General features: G+C 42.4%; 1 protein-coding gene across 30 annotated transcripts in view; it reads left to right on the forward strand.

Annotated features, from left to right (window-relative positions):
* The window catches only part of rims2a (regulating synaptic membrane exocytosis 2a), a 151,950-nt gene that overhangs the window by 94,028 nt on the left and 33,490 nt on the right, over window positions 1-24,432 (forward strand). For 14 of the 30 annotated variants that reach the window (XM_063485116.1, XM_063485104.1, XM_063485118.1 and 11 more), the window contains 12 exons: window positions 1,021-1,151; window positions 1,480-1,672; window positions 2,011-2,164; window positions 3,158-3,184; window positions 4,622-4,690; window positions 6,910-7,048; window positions 8,879-8,944; window positions 9,685-9,801; window positions 12,232-12,417; window positions 13,779-13,885; window positions 14,212-14,244; window positions 23,732-23,832. In XM_063485116.1, the coding sequence (XP_063341186.1) occupies window positions 1,021-1,151; window positions 1,480-1,672; window positions 2,011-2,164; window positions 3,158-3,184; window positions 4,622-4,690; window positions 6,910-7,048; window positions 8,879-8,944; window positions 9,685-9,801; window positions 12,232-12,417; window positions 13,779-13,885; window positions 14,212-14,244; window positions 23,732-23,832 (1,323 nt within the window). The remainder of the gene's footprint in view (window positions 1-1,020; window positions 1,152-1,479; window positions 1,673-2,010; window positions 2,165-3,157; window positions 3,185-4,621; window positions 4,691-6,909; window positions 7,049-8,878; window positions 8,945-9,684; window positions 9,802-12,231; window positions 12,418-13,778; window positions 13,886-14,211; window positions 14,245-23,731; window positions 23,833-24,432) is intronic. The other 16 variants (XM_063485120.1, XM_063485110.1, XM_063485113.1 and 13 more) reach the window with 10 other exon arrangements.

Here is a 24,432-nt window from a genome sequence, read left to right on the forward strand (position 1 = left end):
GTTGTTAAAGCCAGCATGTTTCAGCAAACTGCTTACTTGTTAACTGGCTGTATTGGACACACTGTACATCAGACTCAGTAGTATATATTTAGGTATTTTACTTATTGTTGCTAGTTTTTATGGTGAATCTTACTCTACATTTGAATTCATATTTTGCAGTATGTGGCATTTTGGTGGGCTAGAGATTACTTGGTACAATTTGTTTTTCCCATGAGCCCCCTGCTGTCTGTTTCGACTTGTCTTGAATGCTCTTTCCTGCATTGCTGCATGAACGGCGAGTCCTCTTAAACAGTGCAGACCCCTATCCATAATCATATTCTGAATGAAGTATGGACCAGAACTTAGAAGTCTTACTTCTCATTTCATCTGATTTCTTTTAAGGCTTCAGCTGGCCTTTTATTTCTTCTAAGTTTTTTCTCCTGGAGTCCATACTTTTCTTTTAGCGTGAACTGTTTGATTCCTATTGCAGCAGCATGACTGATTTCTCGTTATCGATCCCCACTGAATACTTGGGAGGACACTATTAGAGATGCCATCATATAGGTAGATGGTGGGACAGTGTTAATTTTATAGCATGTTGCCTTTAGCATTTCACTACAATTCACTCCAGCTGAAAAGGTCAGTTCCATTTAAAAAACTGTAATCAGACACACTTGAATACTATAGATTTAAAAAAAAAAGAAACATTATGATTAAATTAGAACACGAAAAGGAGAGTTTTTGCATCTTTAAAAATCATTATCACACCATTTTATCATTGATATAGTTTTAGTTTATGAAAATGACATCCTAGCAATTGGATACCCTCCTCCTTTTTCCTAAAGGGTAAATACAGGAGAAGACCCTGCACTGAGGCCTATACTGATTGAAAAGGTGTTGAACTCAACAAAAGGATATAAATGCATATGTGAGGACCTGATGAAGTTGTCTTCTCCTGCATTATTCCCTTTATGTGCTCTCATTTGTGCTGGCCCTGAGCTGTCTCTCAGCAGACTGCCTCTGCTCTCCCCCCTCCCCCAGGTCAAACTGTGGTATGACAAAGTGGGCCATCAGCTAATCGTCACCATCCTGGGTGCTAAAGACCTGCCACCCAGGGAAGACGGCCGGCCCAGGAACCCTTACGTCAAAATCTATTTCCTCCCTGACAGAAGGTAAGAGTAGAAACAGTTCCTCTATTTCAGGGCATAATTTCCCCGATGGTAGAAAGTCACTAAAAAAAGATTATGCAGTAAGGTCAATTTATGCGGGGCATTGATGTGAGATTTATTTCATAATTATGCTCTTATTTTCTTATTAAGTCATTTATTCTTATGTATTGATGAGGAATGCAGAAAATGGACGTTAAGAAGCAGTTAGCACGTTCACTTTGCCATGTCGTTCCCTGCAGCTGCATGCTGTGGTGCTGTGCTCTATGCTGTGTCGTGTGATGGATTTGTTGTATTCGTGGCTCTTCCCTATCATGATTGTAAATAAAAACAGTTTGAATTATTGTTCCTCCAGTGACAAAAGCAAGAGGAGAACAAAAACAGTAAAGAAATCCTTAGAGCCCAAATGGAACCAGACCTTTATGTACTCGCCGGTGCACCGGCGGGAGTTTCGGGAACGTATGCTGGAGATCACATTGTGGGACCAAGCCAGGGTGAGGGAGGAGGAGAGCGAATTCCTGGGAGAGGTGAGAAAACCAAACCCAAGCCCTCACAGAGACACTCAGTAACAGTATCTCAGCTTATTCTCTTGAATGGTGTCAAGCCCTTAAGAAAGCTGCTGTCCATCACAAAGTGTTGGGTGGTCCAGTCCTTGCCTATCATGGATCAGAAACTTTCTTTTTTCTGTTCGCGTGTGAGTGACAGAAAGGGCTTTTTTGGGGATTTACATTTTCTGTAAAAGCTAGCATGTTTTACGTTCCCTTGATTCCATCAGTGAGTAGAAAAAAAATATGTGAGCTTAAAGCATGTGAGGCCATTTGTTTTTAAGGAGAGAAAATTTACTTGGGCCTTTTACTTCTGCCAGATCCTGATTGAGCTGGAGACGGCTCTTCTCGATGACGAGCCACACTGGTACAAGCTACAAACACACGACGTGTCATCTATCCCACTCCCACGTGCCTCCCCGAACGCACAGCGCCGGCAGCTCCACGGAGAGAGTCCAACGCGGCGACTGCAGAGTGAGTAACACCTCTGTCGCTCAAACGGTCCCAAAATGTGCTGAAAGTGACTATAAAGAGTCAGAAGGTGGGCATCCTGTAGGAAAAACATTTTACCTGCTGTAATGTAAAGACATGTGACATTCATTCACAGTGTGAGATGGAAGCAGGTCAGCTGATTTTCTAATACCAATGCAGATACATTGGCTTCGGGTATCTGCTGATACAGACTATCAGTCCATTACCTGGGTTAAATTAATAATCCTTACTTTGAGTGAGAGACAGGGAGTCTTTGTTTTAATGAATCATGCTTGACTTAAACATTGCTTTCCTAGCTTTACACTCAAGTAAGGTTACGATAAATGAAAGATTAAAAAAACATGTTTGTTTTTTATCTAATTTATTTGCACCCTGCACAATATCAGAGTGTTTAATGTACTCTACTGTCACTGATGGTTCTCTGCCCTTGCTACGTATGCACCTCCTCACACCCTGCCACACACTACCAATGAGACAGGTGAAGCAATGACAGCAGCTAATAATGTGGCCTTAAGTGCAAAAACACATTTATACCAGCTGTGGGATAATAAGAGAGAGAAATCTGCAGCTATCAGAGAAAGAGTCAATGGAGGTTTTTACTCGTGTGCGTTTTGTAGCTTGTCTTCATGCACGTTTCCTTGTATGTTAATAATGAATTTGTTCCTTTTTTATTACTTGAAGCTTGCCATCATACAAATATATCTGTGCCGACAGACTCATGGCACCGAACACTCAGAAATCTAAATTTTAGCACTGAGATAAATGAAAACAACAATAGGTAGCTTTCTGATTTTTGTAGTTGTTTCAACAAACAAGGAGCCATATATATTTATCTGATCAGTGCCCATGCTGTTTGCCTGCTGGCTTTTTCTGTTGCTGCTTCAGGTCATCGAGGCCTTTACGGCCGTTGTTATTTCTGCATATTTTGTTTCTGTTGTCCATGTCACATCTACCTTACTGCTTCTGCTTTTACAGACAAAGGCTCTTATTCACACAACTCAGGTAAAGACCTTTGCCCTACCAGACATTGCAGCTTTATGGAGCATCTGAGTGTCGTCCTCCTCCTCTTTAAAAACACACCCTTGTGCCCCAATTCTCCACCCCTTTCCCCCCTCCCCCTTAACAGCTGACGTTTCTGCTGCTTTACGTGGATTTCTGTGCGGAGATTCAGTGTATATTTTACACCGCTCGTTCCTTATCCACCCAGAGCAGCAGAACCACAGACGCTGTGGGGAAACGGGGAGATTTAGGACACAGTGGTTTCTCCTTCTCTGTGTGTTCACCTGTTAACTGGCTCACAACCCCACCCTGTAACCCAAAACCAGATCCTGCCAAACTGTATCCAGTCCTAATGTGATGTTATTAAAACCCGAGCTGTCCGCCCCTCCTGACAGACATAATTGGCCTATGACCACCTGCCTCTCCTCTGTCATGTATACTGTTTGTTATTTGGCCTATTATGAAGATTTTCCTCTTAACAGTTGCACAGATTACCAGTGGCACACTCTGCCCATTCTGCTTTTGCTTGTGTTTGTGTGTCTTCATTGTGAATATCTTCTTGAAAACGGCAGGCGACTGTGTTGCTTTTGTGATACTTCTTATTTACTGGCCTAATCCTCTAACACAGTTGGCATATTTACTCAAAAAAAGAAAAAAAAAAGAAAAAGAAGAAAATAATATTTGATTATCTGCATGCATGAAATATGAAATACTCTTTATATAGGATATTTTTGACCCTTGTCTTACTATTGTTAGAGTCTTTGGCCCTCATACCTCCTAACACGCTTAAGAGGACTGCGATGCAGTCCGTTATGCCATACGGCTTCACTCCGCTGCTTCTTTCAGCCACGGGAGGCTGGCTTGCTCCCCCACTAGGACGATTTTCTGGGTGTTGGTGTTAGCGTGAAGTGAAAGAGCTGACAGCTGTAAAAAGTTTTCAGCCAACTGAGATGAGAGGTTGGGAGCGGCACTGCCAGAGTGCTGCACTTGTCATTTCTGAAAAAGCACACGTGTCCAGTTGATTTAAGTTGAATGAACGGTGAAGGCGGTGGGGATGCGTTGGGTGGGGAGTGGGGGTGATAAGGCTACGGGGGAAGGATGAGGAAAGAGCTACACGGCCCTATCACTTCTCCCCGTCCCCACCTTCACGTGTGCACTGAATGATTGACTGCGCCATTTCAAAGTGCCACAGCTCAGATGAAGAAGGATCGGCTGCTCTTGTTGGGATCGAGCAGCGAAATGCTGCATTATTTGTTTTAGTTGGAGGGTTCACTTTGACCAGTGAACATTACAGTCAGAGCAGGGATGACTTATTATTTGAAAAACAAAAAGACATCTAAATAAATGAAAAGGGAATGAAAATGACCTCTTTCTCTCTCTCTCCCCTCTATCTCCTCTTTCCTGCTTCTTTGCCTTTCGGTCTGTTTCTTTCTCTCAAAGGATCCCAAAGGATAAGTGACAGTGAGATCTCAGACTATGATTGTGAAGACGGCGTTGGGGTAATAACAGGTAATAAACAGTTCAAGGCCATATTAAGAAGGCCATCGTTGTGTGGCGTAAGTGAATCGAATCCACTCCATTTCACCAGAGCTGCATTACGATTCTTAATAATGTACTTAGCTAACCTCACTCACGTCGCCACCGGAAAGATGCTTACACACGTCATCACATCTCGCAGTATCGGGCTAAGATCCTGCAACCCATCAGCAAACAACAGCAGCAGCACAGTGAGGGAGCAGAGGGCTTTTTTGTCTGCCTCTGCACTGCTAGTTGCTGTTCTTGCTAAGGCTTCAGCAGCACGCCCACGCTGCATCAGAAAAGCAGAGGCAGAGCTGCTAACAGCCAGAGAGAATAAGACAGGGGAAGGGGAAAAAAAGACTGAGAAGTGCTTGAAATTTGCTCACATGAAATAATAACTAGGAAGAAAAATTATGCTGAAAAAGACAGCGAGGGCTTAAAAAAAAGGCTTCCTTTAAATTTTAAGCACAAGGTTGCATTTGAGGGCAACATGGTGCCTGTCTTTTTATAATTGTTAGTTCTCCTTCTCAGTTTTCACAAAAAGACCACGGGACATGCTATTTTTTTTTTTTGCAATTAAGCTTGATGGAAACAGCTACCTGCACTGTTTGCAGGTCGTTTCACATCACTCACCACGCAGAAGAAGCGAGTGGAAAAATGTGAGAAAACAAACAGGAGAATAGACAGTTTCTGTAGCAAACTGCGTGTCATACACACACACACACAGACATTCAGACCGGCCTGCCGATGATACCGCAGCTGAGGGAAATCCTCCTCCAGCCTCTTTTAAATTCTCATCAGCCCCTCACTGCCTCTCACAATGCCAGCCACCCCCACCCCCTCACCTCATCCACAGTGAAAGGAATACCCCTTCACTCAGCCCTGGTTGCTCCCTCCCCTTTGCTCGGGCTCCACTGCATCTCATCCTGCGGTTTTTGCCATTATCTGCTTCCACAGTTCAAATGGGGAAGAAAACATTTTACTTTTGTTTTACAGAACATACAGTACACACAGTACAGCTACTGTAGCTACTAGTAGCTACTGTAGAAGACAAATGGGCCTTACAACTGAACACTTTTAAGGCTTTTTACATCTGTGCAACATGTTTCATGTTGCTTTAACCCTCTGCTCTTTTGCCTCTTTCTGCACCATTGCAGCCAGTTCCTGTTAAAACCTATTAATTGTCAACAAAGAATCTCCTCTTTGCATCTGCGACATGTCAGGAGGAAGAATAGATTTAATTTGGCTCTGCATGGAAGTTGATTGCTGCGCTGCAGGAAGCTTACTAGTGGAGCATCTTTTTTAAGAAATGACAAATTTAATTTACATCATAATGGAGTGAAGACATTGTGGATTGTGGTCATTTTTTTTCAGATGTTTGTAGCTTGTATTTGTTTATGTCAATAAACAAATGGTGGACTTGCAGAATATGACAATTTACTCTATGGGTCATTTAGCCTGACACGTTTAAAGAAATCTATTTTATTCTATCTACGACACGCAAAAGAAAATCTTATGCGATTAACATGCAACTCCTTTAAAGTGAAGGGCAACATTTCTTTCATACCTTTCCATCTTTTCCAACTTGGAATCAGGCTTTTCTTTAACTCATTTTAAATCTTCTATACACTCTATTGAATATCAATCAACATTAATAGTGCTAAGCACTGACCTTAACCGTGGCTCCTAGCCATGTCTGATTATCGGTTAATGAACTCTTTCAAGTTCAATGGACTAATCAGTCTACCAGTGAAAATTCATTATAATGTTTCAGATTCTTTTGAAAGGCTATTTTCATGCTTAATGCACAGTGTTAAAACAGCAGATGACTTACACTTTTATGGAAACCCACTCCTCATTTTTTGTACGATAAAGACTCAGCATATCAAAATGAGTCTGTCACCTGTGCAGAATGGCTTTTAGCTTTACAAAGTTTGACCAAGATTTGCCTTACTCCTCTTAGTTATTACAGACGGTGGTCAAACTAAGTCTGCAAAAGCAGCATTCATTATTGTTCATTAACCATATGTAGTTATTTAAATAACTCAAGTATAAAAGGAATCTGCACTCAAGTAAAAAGCAAGTAAAAAGCATACAAGTAGCATCTCTGGTGTTGTGAGGGAATAAAGGAATCGCTTAAATAACGCTGTACCCTCTCTCTCCTGCTCTCTCCACCCCCTGCTTCTCTTTATTCATTGTTGTTTTCACAGACTACCGGCCAAATGGCAGAGACTTCCAGAGCTCCACGTTGTCGGTCCCCGAGCAGGTGATGTCTTCTAACCACTGCTCTCGGTCAGCTGATATAAACAGGGTGCGGTCGCGCTCTCCCAGCGTTCCCCCACCCTCCAGGTAACCAGTTGCTCAATGCACCAAAGGCCCGACATGTATAGTTTTTGGTAGGTCTTTTGTACATCGTAGTGTTGTGCTTCCATGCTTTGGAATCGACAAAAAAATAGGTTCACTAGTTTAGCTGAAATGCATGCTGTTTCAGGTTACTTTCAAATTCGCCACCTGTTTTGGTTGTAGCACCAAATGTTGCTATATTTACTTCAAAATAGCACCTCAACCCTCTGTAGTGTGCAGCGTCTCTCCTGTTTCCTCTCATGGCCTCTGTTAAACATGAGGCCATGTGCCTCTTGGACAGCAGGGGGCAGTATGTAGCATACATAAGGGGTGATCGGTCCACTTCTGTCACACAGCAGAAGTCTGGACCAAGCATTTGACCTTAGGCCTTCTCAGTACAGTTCCTCTGCTAGAGTGGAGCACCACAGTTTGTCTGACGACAACTGCACACCTGACAGGTACACACACACATACACTTCAGCTCACACTTGTGTGCAGCACATGCGTCTACTTATTTAAGCATGAATGTGTAAATGCTGACCAGCGCAAGATGAGTAAGTACACAGTGAGCTGTTTATGTATGCATACACCACAGCACAACGCCTTTTGCCTTAAACTCTTCTTCTTTGTCCGCACTTTCATCTTTAATGTGATGTAGTGGGGGTTTTTTGTGTTGTTTTTTTATTCAGGGTCCTCCTGATACAGTAGTGTGGATTCTCCCCTACTTAAAACTTGTGTCCTCAATCTTCATCTACTCCTTATTTCCAAATAAGAAAGTGAGAATTAACGAGCGCAGGAAATACCCGATTAAAATCATCATTCTTAGAGTTAAAAATAGCATTGGCACACTCCTGAAAGACAAGTGCACAAGTTTGAATGGAGAGACTGAAATTCTGCAGGAAACATTGGAAGCCAAAGAAATGTTGCCAGTGCTGAGCACATTATACAGGATTTGCATGTACTGTATTTCACTATCTTTATGGAAGAGGTGGTCAAGGGGAAGTGGTCAGTTATCCTCCATCAGCACTTATTTTCTGTGAGCTTTGGAAAATGTTGCTCCAAGAGTCCAATTGCGGCCTTGGCACTGCCTGGTCGCAGCTATTCCCACCCCCAGCCCACCCTGCCCTCTTTCCAATTAACTTTATTTGATACTTCTGAAGCTGGAGCTAAATCAGTGTCAGATGCAGAAAATGCACTTATCTAAATTGTCTGGGACGGTGCTCAGTTGAGTGTATTTCAGCTGCTTCAATTAACAGCTTTCAGTTATTTATTGAAAACAGTTGAAAATGTCACAGAGAATTTGGCATTCTCCCAGGTATCCTATAATATTGTAAAAAATGGCTTTCATAGCTTTCTGTGAGCCTTGCTGGTTTATTTTTTCAACACTTAATGTTTTCTGACTTTCTTGGGAAATGATGTATGTAAAAAAAAAATCTGTAGTTATTAAATGGTCTAAAGTAGTTTAATGGTCCAGCAGAGGGGACCGGTTTAGGGGTTCGGACTGTGCTGTTCTCTTCCGGCGTCTTCTGTGTACCACTTTTATCTGTCTGTGCACTAGAGCCGAGGAAGTCGTCTCCTCGCCGTGTGATGTCTCGGCTTTCTCTCACATCTCATCTTCCTTGCCAGTTTTTCCACCCTGAATCGTGTACATTAACCTCTCTCCTGTGAGCTTTCTCTCTTTTACAACCCCCCCTCGGTTTCCTCCCCCTTCCGGCTGTCCGCCTGTATGATCTTTGTCTCCGATCTGCTGTCTTTCTCTCCTTTCCTCCTTCTCTTCTGTCTCTTCACCATCTCAGATCCATCTCTGTCTTCTCTCCTCCTTCCATGTGGTTGCAGCCATTTTCTCACCCTACCTCGAACCAGACATACTCAGCCTATTGATGACCCTCAGAAGGACCCCAGGTAGACTTTTACCAGAGCTTGCATGAAGCCCCTCCTTTGCTACTCCAGTTACCAGCCAGCCAAACCCCCTCCCCAACCATGCACCAACCCACAAGCCTTTTTTTTTTTTTAATATATTTTATTTGTTGGGTTGTTTTTTGAGGAAAGCTTCCATTAGGGTGTTGAAGATATAGCACTGACACTGTGGCATGCTTTAAAAAGCCACATGGGTTTGTGGATTTGAGGTGTAAATCACTTCAGCTGACCTGTTCAGTGTCAGTGCGGTGAGTGTTTTGTGTGTATGTGTATCAGTATACATTTCTTCTGCCAAAGATTAAATATATACAGAACTGTTTACTTTCCCGTGGTGCATCGTGTTGATTGGATAATAGCCATACATTTCATCCAGTATCAGCATTGCTCTCTCTCACCATCTCATTATCATATAAGCATTTAAATCTTCTAGAATAAATCATGTGCATGAATGCAGGCTTTGGAGAAGTTCAGTCTGTCTCTTGTCTTTTTACTAAAAGAGCGTCTGTTGGCCATATTGTTAAATAGATAAGTGTTTTGTGGTTGTGAAGTTTTGTCCAGCAGAGGTGGTTTCCCCTGCAGTTGTATGGGTACATTCAGCGCATCAGTGTACTTTTGTATTCAGTTTTGAGATCTGAATTCCAGCTTCTTTGTCATGTTGCCTCCCCCATGTGGTGAAACAAAATTAAAAATTCGAGCGCTGACCAGTTGTGATATTTTCTCGGCAGCCGCAACCATCGTGTGTATCCGATCTGCCGCGAGGAAGCAGTCAGGTTACTGCGTTCCACTAGGATGACCCGTGCCTATTCAGAGGGTGCCTACTCCTCCGACTATGACTACGAGAGGTACTGACACGCGCTGCTGCGCCCGCCGTCTTGTGGTCTCCTGAAGTTGTTCTTCGTCCGTCTTTAATTTATCCGTGATCGTACAGGTGATGACGGAAAATGATATCCTCCCTGATATCAGTTTTTGTTAAGGAGTCATCACGGCTCTGAGGTTGTGTGGCTGTACAGTTATGTTACACAACTGCCTCTGTGCGATGAGGCTCAGAGCTATTTGTGTTGCTGATGTCGGCTGTGTAAGTGCTGGCTCGCACTTGACTGTTTCTTTGTTGATGTCATTGTGTACCTGTGCGCATTATACAAACAGCCATATGTTGATCAGTGGTGTTTGTTATTATTGATGTTGTCTTTTTTTTTTAAATTTAACATGCTATTGACAGCTGCGCTTACAGTCATCCATAGAGTGGCCCTTTGACTTCTTCTATATGGTCTGAATGGATTGCTGGGCTGTTTCAAGCACCTATAGAAAGGCCTGCTGACACCCATCAATTCCCGACCCACACTGGTGCACCATGCTTCAGTCTTTTGCCTGCTGCCATCTGGCTTCCAGTCAGGAATAACGTGACATTTGTGCTACTTCTCTCCTCTCCAGGAGGAAAAAAAAACTGATGAGTCTTCTGAACTCAGCCCAAGAGCCCGACTGACTTTATAAAACTGTCACAAAGTTTCCCTAAGGCCTGGCTTGGCCCGACTTCAGGCTCAGCCTATAACCTAGATACCCATTAACAAGAGCTGTCCATCTATTTCTCTGTGCCTTTCCTTTTGTCTAAACTGACAGAGAAAGGAAAGTAGCCGACAGAAGACTACAGTTGATTTCCCTCCACTCTTCATATAGATAGTTTGTTTCTGTCTGCAGTCAGGCATAGTAAGACCTGAAAAGAAATGAGGGCACAATACAGACACAAAAGCCACTTGGATGAGAAAAAACAGAGTCTAGCAACAAAGAGCATTAGTGGAGTTGGAGCCTTTTGCCAGATGTTTTAGTTTTGGGTGATTTGCCTGCAGAAAAGGTTTTTCATGGTTCTGTAGTTTAAGTGCAACCCTCCAGAGTGCACTTAAAGCAGGACAAAGCCTGTACAGTATGCAGCATGTAGGAATGAATACAGCAACTTTCCCGAGCCGAGAAAACAAACATTCCTGTGAGAATCTAGTGAGCAGAGCAGTTTGTGTGTTACAGTTGTGTCCACTGAATTACACATAATGTGATGCTTGAACAGACGTAACCTCACATCACTCAAAGATTCTTGGCCGTAGCACGTAATGAGAACGGGACCCGGTGATGATGAGAGTAAATGACTGTTGTATAGATTGTGTAAGGTCACTGACTGATGAGCCTTTATCAGGACATCTCCTCTACTGGACAATATTTCATACTGGAGAAGACTACAGACACTAAATGGCAATAACAAAATGGACTGTTCTAATGAAATTATTTATAAAGTATTTGTTATCATTAGAACCCAGTTTGACTGAAGACGTTCCCACATATCTATAGTGTTTTCTTGCATTTCTTGCATTTTAGCAAACAGTGTGTGCAGCGGTTCATTTCAATACTTTTTTGTTCTGTATGAAAGTACAAAAACTATAAAATATTATTACTCACGGTGTATGAATCGAAACTGGTAACATACATACAAAGGTTACCAAACAGCATGCTCTAAAATCCCCTCTGCTTCCCAAGACTGAGGTGCCTTTTTCGCTTCACTGTTTTTAATATGTGAATTTATTTCTTGATCAATGAATTTCTGTGCGAATTTTTTTTTCCTCTCTGTACCTCGTCAGTAATTTTCCCAGCTGAGAAACCTCACCTGTTTTTTTTCCCCTACAGCTCTTCAGATCATCTGAATCTGCCTTCATTGTCACTGTGCCAAAAGTTCTTTTGCCTGGGCATTTTGCAGAATATAACAGACAAAATAATCCAAGTGCAGTCACTTTTCCCTCACATTCCCACTCTGGCTCAAACAGAATGCTCACCTATCACCTACAGAGAGACAGCACATAGTCCTTGTTCATTGCACACATCCTGAGAACTTCACAGTTAAGTCACTGGTTCCACCAAGGACTGCAAAGCACTCAGGAGCCACCTAGCACAGTCCATGTTGTCCGCTCTTTAAATAAAGTAAATTAGCCTCACGTGGAGAGTCATAAACAATAATGTATGTTTTAAGAGTTTAGGAATCATCTCATTTTGTCTTTATCTCTAGGTAGTTTTGCTTACTACCTGCAAATCAGGCACACTTGACATAACACCCAATTAGCTTCTGACAAGTATCTATGCTATTGGTAGTTAATTGATTATACCAATTAAAAATACAGGATTCCACATGATTCTTTGGAGTTTTGAGGGTGCAGAAAATTTCTTTGCCCTCCTTACTGTCCGTGCCCTGCTGGAGACACACTGAGTGCCTGCCTGTCTCTCAACAACCTCTGTAGGAGCCACGGAGCCATGGATAGACACGAGTATCACAGCAGGTCCCGCTCTGCAGACCAGCGGCCCACTATAGAGCGCCCCACGTCCCGCTCGCGCTCCACTGAACGCCCCCACGACTCTTCGCTCATGAGGTCCATGCCTTCTCTGCCATCTGGGAGGTCCGCCCCCCCCTCACCTGCCTTGACGAGGTGTGACCCAGATCAGAGATCAGAGCCAGCCAACGTGGCATAGAAGCAGACAGTACTTTTTAGTTGTACACTCATTTCCCAGAAGCATAGCTGCGCTGGAGGGAGAAATCATTTCAACAGAAAATTTAAACATTAATAAGTAGTTCAACATTTGTTTGGGGGATTCTTTGTTATTTTTCTTAATAAACCTTACTCTCGAAAAGCACATTTGAAACATCAAGGCTAATATTCTGCTTTTAACAAGGGATGTGCAGCATGTACCGAGGTTTTACAACTAGGGTTTGTGTAGACAGCCTAGCTAAAAGTGCTCTACTCTCACACTGAGCTTTAAATCAACCTGTAAGAATATTTCTGCCTCCAGAGATGCTCTACCTCTTCTAAATGTTTGTACAGCTAAAACCTTTACAGGCTTAAAGCCGTACAGAAGCTGTCCCATGAGCTCCCACCCACCCCGAGCCTGACTAACTCCCAGAATGAACCAAAAATACCACATCACACTCACCTACCTCCCACCCTCCTAATACCCCGCTTCCCCGCCTCACCTCACCTCAGCTCACCTCACTCCACCGACCTCCACCTGTCACACGCCACTTTCTGTTTTGTCTCCAAAAGCACCAGTGGATGTGCTGTATTTTCTTTACACATATCCCGGGCACGATGACCCTGACACCGTAGATAGCTTGCTGACTCCTTTTATTAAAAAGAAAAATTTTAATTTGGGACACACTGCTCATACGCTTGAGTGAGTATAGCAGTGATGGGCCGACATTTTACTTTGATTTCATTACTAACATCAACTGATGCCGTTTGTCCTCGGATGGCATTCTGTTTTTACTTTTTTTTGTCCTCTTTCCTCTTCTTCTTTTGTTTTTGAGTTGGAAGCCTGCGGGGACAGTCTGAACGCATGGTCGCACTGGTCTGCTGTTTCTGCATTTCAACTCTTCTCTCCCGCAGCTTGATGAGTCGACTTTACATGCGATTCACTCCTGGCATCTTTTATTGCAGCTCAGCTCCCTACAGTCGATGTAGCCCTCCACTTCCATGCCATGTGCCAAAACATCACCGCTGTGTGCATTGGTTTTATATTGGAGATAAAGTCAGCAGCGAGTTTTCCATCACTGATTGATTTCTGCTGTGTCTGGCAGTGACTAAATTACACATGACCTTACATATATTGTAAATAATTGAATGACCCCAGCTAACTACATTAAATCACGTATTGGCTCTCCATTAAAGAACATAGTTTTACTTTTCATGTTGCTCGTCTCCGATCAAATGTACGCTTTTCTCTTCTTTGCAACACCTACATCGAGCTCCTACTTTATGTCTCAAGCCATTGTCTGCTACTTTTTGTCATATAGGGCACATCCGCGTAGTGGATCCGTCCAGACCAGTCCCACAAGTACCCCTATGTCCAGTAGACGAGGTCGGCAACTCCCACAGCTTCCACCCACAGGCAAAGACAGAAGTAAGTCACCTGGATGTCTTTTTTAAATTTAAATTACACGGCTACTGTCTACCTAATTAAATTTATTTTGAGCATTCATATATTCAGTATTTTAAAGTGATAAAGTTACTGTTTTATGACCCGAACGTGTGGGTTACAAGAGGAGCTTTTTGGTTTTGGTGTCACTGACCAAAGGGATAATTATTATTAGCCGGTGGAACGCTTCAGTAGAAGCTGTAGATCAAAAGTCTCAAAAGTACGAGGATTTTTCATTGCTTTATGGGTTTTCACTTTGGCCTTCCATCCATTAACATCTCTGCTCGGTTCCTTTTCCATTCCTCTCTCAGAAGATGGAGACGAAGGAACAGAGCCTTGTGAAGGTCTGTACCTGAATGTTCGGGTTTCGTCTTTCGGACTGGGAATTGCTGCTTGAGCTGCACCTCCCTCCGAAAGCCAAAACCCTGTCTGCAACAGGGCGGGTAGCTCGGTTCAGTGGAGGCTAAACTTGATCTGTGCATACTGAATCCTCCTCCTCCAACCCCCCCGTTGCAGTTGTGTTTAAACGTGCAGTTAAAATGTCCTGTGCCATCGTGGTGCCTTGATCCTACTGATCGTACCAGTGTTGTGTTGATTTGTAGCCTTGCTGTTCTTTTGCTTTGAGTTACACACCAGATATCGTTACTAACTATCTGCAAATAATTTGGTTTTTGGAACATTTGGACTGCTGAGATACGTCACCGAAGCAAATATTATGCTATTCTGTGCTAAACTCCACAATTTTCATAATTACAGCAAAATCTGGATTTGTTCACATTGTACAGAGACATGTGAAGTCCTTAGTGTTACTCAGCACTCCTCTGGCAAATTGTTGCGTGTTGTTGTAATGAACTGTGATATGAAGCACTGTGATGAAGGCAATGATTGTTTTCACATGTGTCTTTAAATTGGATGCTGTAAAAGGGTTGTTCTAAGCTTTGTAGGGAATGACTGAGATAAATCTGGAGAGAAGAAGCTCGTGCAGTTCTGGTGAAGGTGTCAAAGTATTCACACAACCCTTTTATCACTGTCAGAGTCCATAAGGGCCTTTCCCTGTCTTCTGTACAGCTGCCAGCCAGCCCCGCTCTCTCCCCTTTGCTCTGTCTCTCGCTCTCTCTCAGTCCCACTCTTATTTTGTATCTTTGCCATCTTTTTATCACTCAAAAGCTCTCTCTGTGTCTGGACCTCTCCGTTGCTCCTTTGTGTCACCTTTATTTGTTCTTCCTCTTCATACCTGCCCCCAACCTCGCTTACTCCTGTTTTTTTTTTTCCTTTTTTCTTTGACAGGCACTCTGCCTTTTCACATCTCTCTCCTTTCTCTCACTCTCTCCTTCTTTTGCTCTGTGTTTTAGTCTATTCCTTATAGGACAGCGGCACTGCACGGGCAGAGGGGAAGCATTGATCCGACCCTGCGCCGTGGTTCCCACAGAGCTGTGTGACACTTGGCTTATGCAGTGCAAATCTGATTGTGCTTTTGTGTGTGTGTGGACCTTTCTACACTGGATCCATATTATTGTATTATTCCAGGGAGAAGCTGGAATATTGATATAAGCCTAGTTGGCAGATACATTAACTGTCCTGTATGTGTGTATCTGTTTATGTGTGGCAACAGAGGAAGAGCCCGGGGCGCCTGAACCCCAAAACGATCATCCAGGTGTGTTTATCACTGAGAACACAGTCTTCTGAAGCAGCGGGTTTTTACTCTTGTGTCATGGCAAATCTTTAAAAATGAAACACGGCGGATGCGAGCCTCTGCGTTTTAAGTGTGTGGAGTTTGCGTTTTGCTCGAGAGTGCTGTACAGTACACGCTGATGTATAGTACATTCAAACCCAGGCTTGAATGAGCGGCAAGAGTGTTGGCAGAAACTGGAGTTCCCCACGGTTTCTACTTCCTACCTTCCCATCTGTTTACGTGGCACGCTTCTGTCCTTTGACTGTGTGGTGCTGTTACTCAACACTGTCACAGCTATAACGCTGACTGGCACATTGGATATTCATGTAAGGTCTCTAAAAGGAAACTGTATTTTTAAACAGGGTTAATTAATGGTATCTTTGGATGGTAAGATGGTTGTATGTTGAGTTGTCAATATAACTGTACAACTGCATATTATAAAACAATGTTTTCTGACAATCACACACTGAGCAGAATAATTAACCAGTAGCTCACGGCATTTCTATGCAATAACTCTTGCTGTGCACATCAGATCTTGTGGTATATGTGCGTATGTGTGCGTGCGTGCAGACTTGTGTGAGCATATGTGCATCTGCGTCTGGGCCCAAGTGGAATGAGCTGTGATATTACGGTGACGTACAGTGTAAAGTTTCAGTGCTGCACCATTTCATGAACCTCCATCTGTCTCCCCACTAGCAGCAGGCAGTGAGGAAAAACCCCAAGGCCCACCGGTAAATGGGAGGAAAGGCAAGTCTTCCGAGCAGTGTGATGGTGTGATTTTGCTGTGTGGGCTCTCTTGGTCCTTCTGTGACATTCGTTAGCAGCAGCTGTGGTCCTTGATGATGAGCTGCTCTGAGTTGCACCAAAGTGTTTTATTCGCCCAAGTTTCATCTCTCACCCAAAAAGCATGGTTCGTTCCTTCTGACTTTATTTGCGTGATCAAACTAGAGACTTGTGTGTAGTGTAACTGATGTTAATGCATACAGAGTGCTGTGATTGGAAGTTTGGTTGGTCTGCCCTTCTCTGCCTCCAGCGTGGCCTCAGAGCTCTAATCTGCCCTCTTCTTTAATACTAATTAATTCTGCTCAGCTCCACCTCACAAAGACAGAGCTCTCCATTTCCATTGTGAAATTGCCAATCATTTCAATTAGACATGGATTATTGCGCTCTTGTGCACACAGTCTTTTCATGCACTCCATTAAGACTGGCAGTCTCTTACAAACATAACTGGTGCTTAGTGCAAAGAAAATTGTCCTTTTTTGCCAAAAACAGTAATAAAAATGGCGTAATAGAGTAAAGGTGAATAGAGACATTTTTAGGATAGTGTTTCACATAAACAGCATTTCCTGCTGCCTGTGCATTACACTTTGCTGCAGTACTGCAGAGTGTAATGATGTTTTTTTTATTTTTTTTATTTGAGAGGCTGTTACCTCTGTTGGCCAGCAGATGGAGCAAAGTTCATAATGTTTGATAAGGAGCTGTCCTTGATTTCAGTGCTGAAGTAGTAAAGATGCCTTTTTCTTATCTGTTTGTTTGTTTTAATTTATGCTTGCAGCAGCTTTCTATTATTGGTACAGAGCATAATACACAAAATGCTCATTATGCAATGTATCAATAGATGAAGACATAGAAAGTATTTTATAGAGAAGAATAAATGAAACATTTGTGCAGGAAGGAGATCGCCTAATGGTGTCAAAATCAGTGTGTGTGTGTGTATATCTATGTGTATGTCTTGCTTTAGAGGTGACATGGGAGGACCAGCAGCGAGGGCTGAATGGCTCTCTGTCTGATGGTGGGACACAACCTTACCCTTCACTCACTGACACAGGTCGGTCGGTCTGATAGGGGACAAGTCTTTTTTACTCTCTCTCATATGAGTACATGAACAGTAATCAACGTATCTAACCAGACAAGTACCCGGTCAAAAAGAGAAAAGCGCATCAATGTTGCGTATAGGCCTCTTCATGCTTGTCTGATCAGCCCTGTACACAGCATGATGATTTCTACATACAAGCCTTTAAAAAAAAGATTTATAATTTGTCTTTTGAAATTCAACAAGTATGTCTTAAGGTCTGTGTATCAAGCTTAACTGACTGAATATTTCAGGAACATTTCAAAGCTAAACTAAACCAGCTCAAAAACAGTCATTGCTTTACTTGTCATTTGTTGTATAGTATTTACTTCAGTTTGTAAGTTTAGCGAAGCTTGTAGCAATAAAATATTGCATAATAATAGTATCTACTATAGCTGTTTATTGCTCATGGACTCACTGAAAGTATTCTAACAGAATATGGTTTCTGTGAAGAATTGCTGACTTTGTCCTTGTGTGGACTCTTTATCAACTGGATTCTACCCTCACACACACACACACACACACACACACACACACACACACACACACACACATATATATATGTATATATATATATATATATATATATATATATATATATATTAGGGGTGCAACAATACTCGTATCGATATTGAACCGTTTGATACAGTGCTTTCGGTTCAGTACGCATATGTATCGAACAATACAAAATGTTTTATTTATTTTATCAACTTTTCTTCTGACGATGCTGTCTGTGTTGAGCGCTCAGTGGATCTGCGTTCGACTACTCCGCCTAGGCTGCACTGTCAGTGCAGATCCACTGAGCGCAGCGCAAGCTAGCAAGACAGAAGCTAAGCTCGTTGCAACATGGCAACTGCCTCAACGCTACCCGAAATTGAACCTCCCCCACCCTCATTCAGATCTGGCGTTTGGAACTATTTTGGTCTTCATGTGAAGTATGACCCTGAAGGTAAGCACGTCATGGACAAAAGTAAAACAGTATGTCGGATATGCCACGCAATGCTCAATTGGTGGGAACTAGTGCGTTAGCGCAGTTAGCTTGTTAACGTGTCCAGCCCCACGCACTGGGCGATCCACGGTAACTCCTTAACGGAGATTTGCCGCATTATGGCGTTAACGTCATTTTAACGAGATTAACGCTGACAGCACTAGTGGGAACACAACGAATATGACTGCACATTTACGCCGACATCATCCTAGTGCAAAGACAAGTGGAAGCAGACAAAAACAACAAGCACGCATGCTACAAACTTTACCCGAGTCATTTAGACAGCCGTTAGCACATGATTCTCCTTATGGGGACCTGATATGTTTAATATGCTGCTGAGAATATAGCCCAGAAGAAGATATAGTATAGCTTTTATTTTGGAAAGAGCCATTTCTCTGTAATAAACTCTCTTTTCCGAACATGAGTGATTCCTCGATCAGATAGATTTATTTTATTTTTTTTTGTTGTTTCAGCAACATTAAATTTAAAAACTGTACTTTTGAGTTAAAATATATATTTATAATTTTAATAAATGACAAATTAAAAAGGCATGAACATTTTTTTGTATCGAAAAAATATCGAACCATGACACCAAAGTATCGAACCGATCCGTCAATTTTGTGTATCGTTGCACCCCTAATATATATATATATATATATATATATATATATATATATATATATATATGTGTGTGTGTGTGTAGACACACACGGACACACCTTTGATTTAACAGGAGGTGTCTTTGTCAGCCTCTGGATGGCATCCTTCTATTTTTCAGTCTCTTCTTGCTTGGTGTGGTATTGCAGTGCATCTTGGAGTTGACATTTTAAAACTATGAAAAAAACCCCACCAAAGATTCAGGTTGTTGTTTTGGGGGGGGGGGGGGTTCTAGCGCCTTAAAAAATAGTGATGCATTTTATAGATTTCTTACCCTTTATATTAATTTCTTTACTGATTTTTTTTGTCAGCACTGTACAAATAACAGCGTTATTTAAATGACACCTGATGCTTGTTGCCCATGGATGTATAGGAAGCATGAAATGTGTTCCTGAAATGTTTCCATGGTGACACGCCTTCACCTTCCTTTAAGTTAAGCCTCATTGTTATGCCGCTTGCTGATACGTTTTGACAACAGAACCAGATTTAGGATTGTGGCTTTAAAATAAAACATAAAACATCTGCTGTTCTGAGCTAAAAACCCAGTAGCTCTCTCAGTGCGTCTGCAGGATGCAGAGAGGTATGTCTTCAAAGCCTCTGCTTCCCACAGGCCAATCTGTGATGAACCCACAGCTAGCCTGGTCTTCAGTCAGTCTCTCTCACTTTTTCACTCCATCCATTTCTCATTTCTCTCCAACTCTGCATATTTTCTGTGTGTTTCCTGGAATGACTGACGAAGCTAAACCACACTGCTATTACTTTCATGAAAGCTAGCTAGGCAGATGCCTCACATTGTCTTTTAATTCATGTGACACTTCATTATTCAAGCTAAGTGAGTGCTAATTGAGCTAAATGCAAATTCTCTGTGTGTGTGTGTGTGTGTGTCTGGGAAGGTGGGGTAGGTGGGGGGGTAGGACAATGAAGGCTCTCCTGGTCGTTACTGTTGATTTGTCAGGTTCAGCCCCTGGGATAGAGATCAGATGGGAGGGCTGGAGAGCAGAACAGGAGAAACAAAAGGGGTCAGCATGACTCTAAGAGAGAAGGTCGGTAACAAACCGGACCCCGATGTTAAACCTGTGAACTGAGGTCGGGTCAGTCAATGAGCAGCTGTCTCGACGCAAGATCAAAACATGTGTGAAAGTGTCTTGGTAGCCGCAGAGGAAACGGAAGCACACTTCATCTCTGGAGTTAAACAGAATATTTCGGGGGCCCGAGCGGAAGAAAGGAAGAACATGAATAATACAGAGACAAGTGAAATATGCGTATGAATACAATGTGAATCTATCGGAATCAACAGAGATGCCTGGCAGCAGACAGTTGGATGTTGGTATTGTGTGACTTTTCAGAGGGATCTTGTGGCTGATGCTCGTGTGTGTGCCTGAGCGTGTACTTGCGTGTATTTAAACCTCTCGCACTCTACCCAGGTGATGTCTCTATTTTTTGTCAGTTTGAACGTTCTCTTGGTGAAACTGTGCGAGGTAGCCGTCTCTCTTTTGTGTGCTCGCTGCTCTGTGCTTTCAGTTTGGTTTTTTTTCCTCTTTTTTTTTTCCGTTCATGTTACTTTTCCAGGCTGTCTCCCCACAGTTGCCCCATGCAGGTTCAAGTGACATCCACTTCTCCTTATATACCTCCACCCCCTCCCCTCTCTCCTCCTCTTCCTCCTTTCCCCACCTGCCTGCAGAGAGGTCTCAAGTTTCTATCTGGTTTGGTACATTAACATCTCTTTCCTGTTTCAGCTTCTTTTTTCCCCTTTAAAGCACAGAACCTTTCCCCTTCCCTCTCTCTCTGACTTCTAATAACTAAACTCTTGGCCTCTCTACCTCAGCCTCCCCCGGCCTCGCACCCTTTTTGCTCTATTTTGAATTCTCACTGTGCCCATGGTGGAGTTTGTGTGTTCTTGGTGTACTCTATGATTTTGTTTGTGTGTTCTGTGCTTGTTGTTTTTGTCATTGTCGTGTTGTATTGTTGTGTCGTGTCCCCCTCCCTCCCCTCCGACTCCTTCCCGTCTACTCTGACCCTCCAAACCCGAGACCTTTGGTGATGGCGTCGCCCTCCCAGCCATCCTTCCTCTCCTCCTTCACCCTCCCCCTTACCCTTCGTGCATCCTCTCACATCCATCTTCCTCTCCTCTGTCTGTGTCTGTCCATTGTGTGATGTGATCCCAGAAGACACGGACTCACCAAGTTGGACGAACTCAGGTCTGTCCCTTCTTCTTCTGCACCTTCCTTCTTTTCTGTCTCAGCTCCCTCTTCTCCTTCCTCTGCTGTGATTCTCTCTGTACGTCTTCCTGGCTTGCCCTCCCCCTCCCCAAACCCGCCTCCCCTCATCTCAGTCGTCTTTTATTTTCCCGTTTGGCTTGACTCCAATTCCTTGCGGCGTTGCTCTCTTCGTTGTTGTGTAGATGATGCTTCTGGCTTCCATACCATTTCTGCTGCTTTATTTTTTCTGCAGACAGACTGTGTGGGCTTATCATTCACTAAAGCATGATCACGATCACACCAGTGTGGTTTCTTTGCAGCACGTGAGACACTGTCATTTTCTACCAAGATAAAAAAAAAAAAACTTACTGTGAGCGTATGACAGCAGATTTATTTTTTTGATTACTCTCTTTGTGGACATAGATTTGCTACTTTTTCCCTAAATTGATTTCTTTTTGGCCTATTTCAAGTGAAATTTGTTGATTCATGTGGTTTTGAATGACTTAGAGTTCCTAAACGCTGCTAATGCAGTGCAGTCAAAAATGTACACTTTAGTGAGTATCGTTTTCATGATCTTGTTCCACAGATTTGCTTTGAAATGAAACAATGATGGCCGCACACATTCATGCACAGTCACCGAGTCACTTAAAATGTGGTCTCTTTGCAGTCCAAAACAAAAGGTACAACCTGTTAAGCAGCTAGCCTCTGAGGTCCTGGTCGTTCAGCTTTTTATGTCTAGACCACACGAGGTTAAATGTTTTTATGATAAGCTAAGCTAATTGCCTCGTTTCTCCAGCTTCAAGCATGAAAAAGCCATCAGTCTTCTAGGATCTAACACAATTTATTGTGATGAACTGTCCAATCTTGTCTGTCCAGTAAAAATTGGATAAACAGAGCATTATCATTCCCAACGCGTAACATACAGACGATTTGTCATGTCCCGAGGCATCTCATAGTAACGAAAGGTACCCTTCCGCGTCCTTATGAGACACTCCGGATTCTCAATTGAACCCAATAGAATTCCACTCGCGGCGGTAACACACGCTCCAGCCGTGTTACACCCTAACCATAACCATAACCTTAACACTATCAGATAGTGTTTTCCAAAGTGATTCATGATCAGAACGTGAAACACATTTACATGTATAGATTCATTCCAAACGGCTCTCATGCCTCCAAACGCGTAACATACTGGCGATTTGTCACATGCGTTTCTATGTTACAAGTTGGGATGAGAACGTGTTGGTATAAAAGAACATGAACTCCTACATTACTGAACTAAAAGTTGTTCAATTTTAACCTCATATTTACCACGACCACTGAAACGAAGCGATCACAAAAAACGACATAATACTTTCTGACTGCACTGGAATTTCAAAAGCAGCTCAGTTACAATCATTTAACAAAGTTAAATGAAATACTATTAGTTAACAAAATACTCCTGGAGAGATGCGAAACCACATGTAGTTTACTAACTGCGTGATGCGTTAACTCCTTTCGCTTCACTCATGCAGTCATTCATTTGCTCTGAGCTTGTATTCCTTTATTTTACTCTTTTTTTTTTTTTTGCTTTTTCCTTTCTCTTTGTGTGTGCGTGTGTACATGAAGGCACGTGAGCATGGCGCCTGTACTTGTGCATTCATCTTCACTCTGTCACTGCTGTCATATGACACAAAAGTAGAGACAAAGAGTAAGCAGGAAAATGGAAATGCAGGAAAAAGCAGGAAAGTCACCATGTGGTGGAGAACATTTTTGCAGAAAAGAAACAGTCACTGTAGAAACTGTTTGTAGCTTATTTTGTCATTTTTAGGTTTGTAAAATGTACACAGTTCCTATTCTTATTGGTATTTGTACTTCCACAGATGCCTGTGCATGGTTGCGAATGTAAGAATCACATTTGCAGAGTTTAAACTGAAATTGGGAGGTGATAAGATGGGTAAACTGGATGATTTTATGCAATTAAAAAAGGACTAAAATGCCTGTCGGTTTTAATCGAGAGGGATGCTTTGGCCAATTAATGTGATCGTTTAGGGATTTCAATTTGTTGTCTAATCATTTCCATTCATCTAGAGTTTTTTGTGAAATGTGTCACTATTATTGTTACAGTTAGTGCTGTAGTAGTACTGGAGTAATTTGGCTTAGCATTCAAATGTGTTTTATTGAGGTCAGATAAAAATATTTGAATATTAGTGACTGACTAAAAAGCAACATTTTGTTCAGAATTTTCTGTGTGGGACTTATTGATTTCAAAAATTAGTTTATTATTCTATGCAGCATATGTTTACGGGTTTGTGTTTGTTAAAAAACAGCCAACCATTCAGCTTTTCCCATTAGATCTGTCCCGTCATAGCTCATGGCTCATAGCTCAACAGAAGCCTCTCTCACCATAACAGTATGCCCCTCCATGAGGCTCTCCTCACAGTCCACCAGCTCCCAGCTGACTCGCATCTGTCTCTGTGCTCAGGTATGGACATGGAGGAGAGGACCAGACAAATGAAACTAAAGATGAACAAGTACAAGCAGGGAGCTGGTTCTGACTCAAGACTGGAGCAGGACTACCACAAGGTAAAGAAAACTCGCCCAGGCCTGCTTAATTTATGCTTCAACACTCCAGAAAACGACGTTCCTACACAAACACTGTTCACAAAGTTCCAAAATGCATGCTCACTGATGTTTGCATCATGCACAGATATGGTCACAAAACATATCAAAACAAAGTGCAGCTGGTAAAGACTCAACACAAAGGCTGGAAAACACAGAGCTGGATACAGCTGTTCTTCTAATCAGCTCATCTGAGTCACAGATATATATTATACGCGTCTTTATTCAAAGCTTTGACTTTAAAAAGCGACATGCATCCACAGCGCCACAGGATGTATTTTATTAATCCTTCCCAACAGTTTCTCAGCAGTGTCCATTGTTAACCCAGAAAAAGTAAATGGAAAGATATGATATCTCAAAATCATTGCACACAAATCTAAAACAACAACAAACAAAATAATCTAAAGCCACCTAGAGTTATCTCTATGTGGGAAACTACATTTTTCTCCTTGTCATTTAGGCCAAACACTTCAATACATCACTTTGCAATTTCAAGGAATTGTGTGTAAAGTGCACTGTTTACTACTCTGTTCTGGAGAAGTCCTGAACATGTTTAGAGAGCTC

Source organism: Pelmatolapia mariae, linkage group LG10_11, assembly GCF_036321145.2.
Source record: "Pelmatolapia mariae isolate MD_Pm_ZW linkage group LG10_11, Pm_UMD_F_2, whole genome shotgun sequence".
NCBI classification, from domain to species: domain Eukaryota; kingdom Metazoa; phylum Chordata; class Actinopteri; order Cichliformes; family Cichlidae; genus Pelmatolapia; species Pelmatolapia mariae.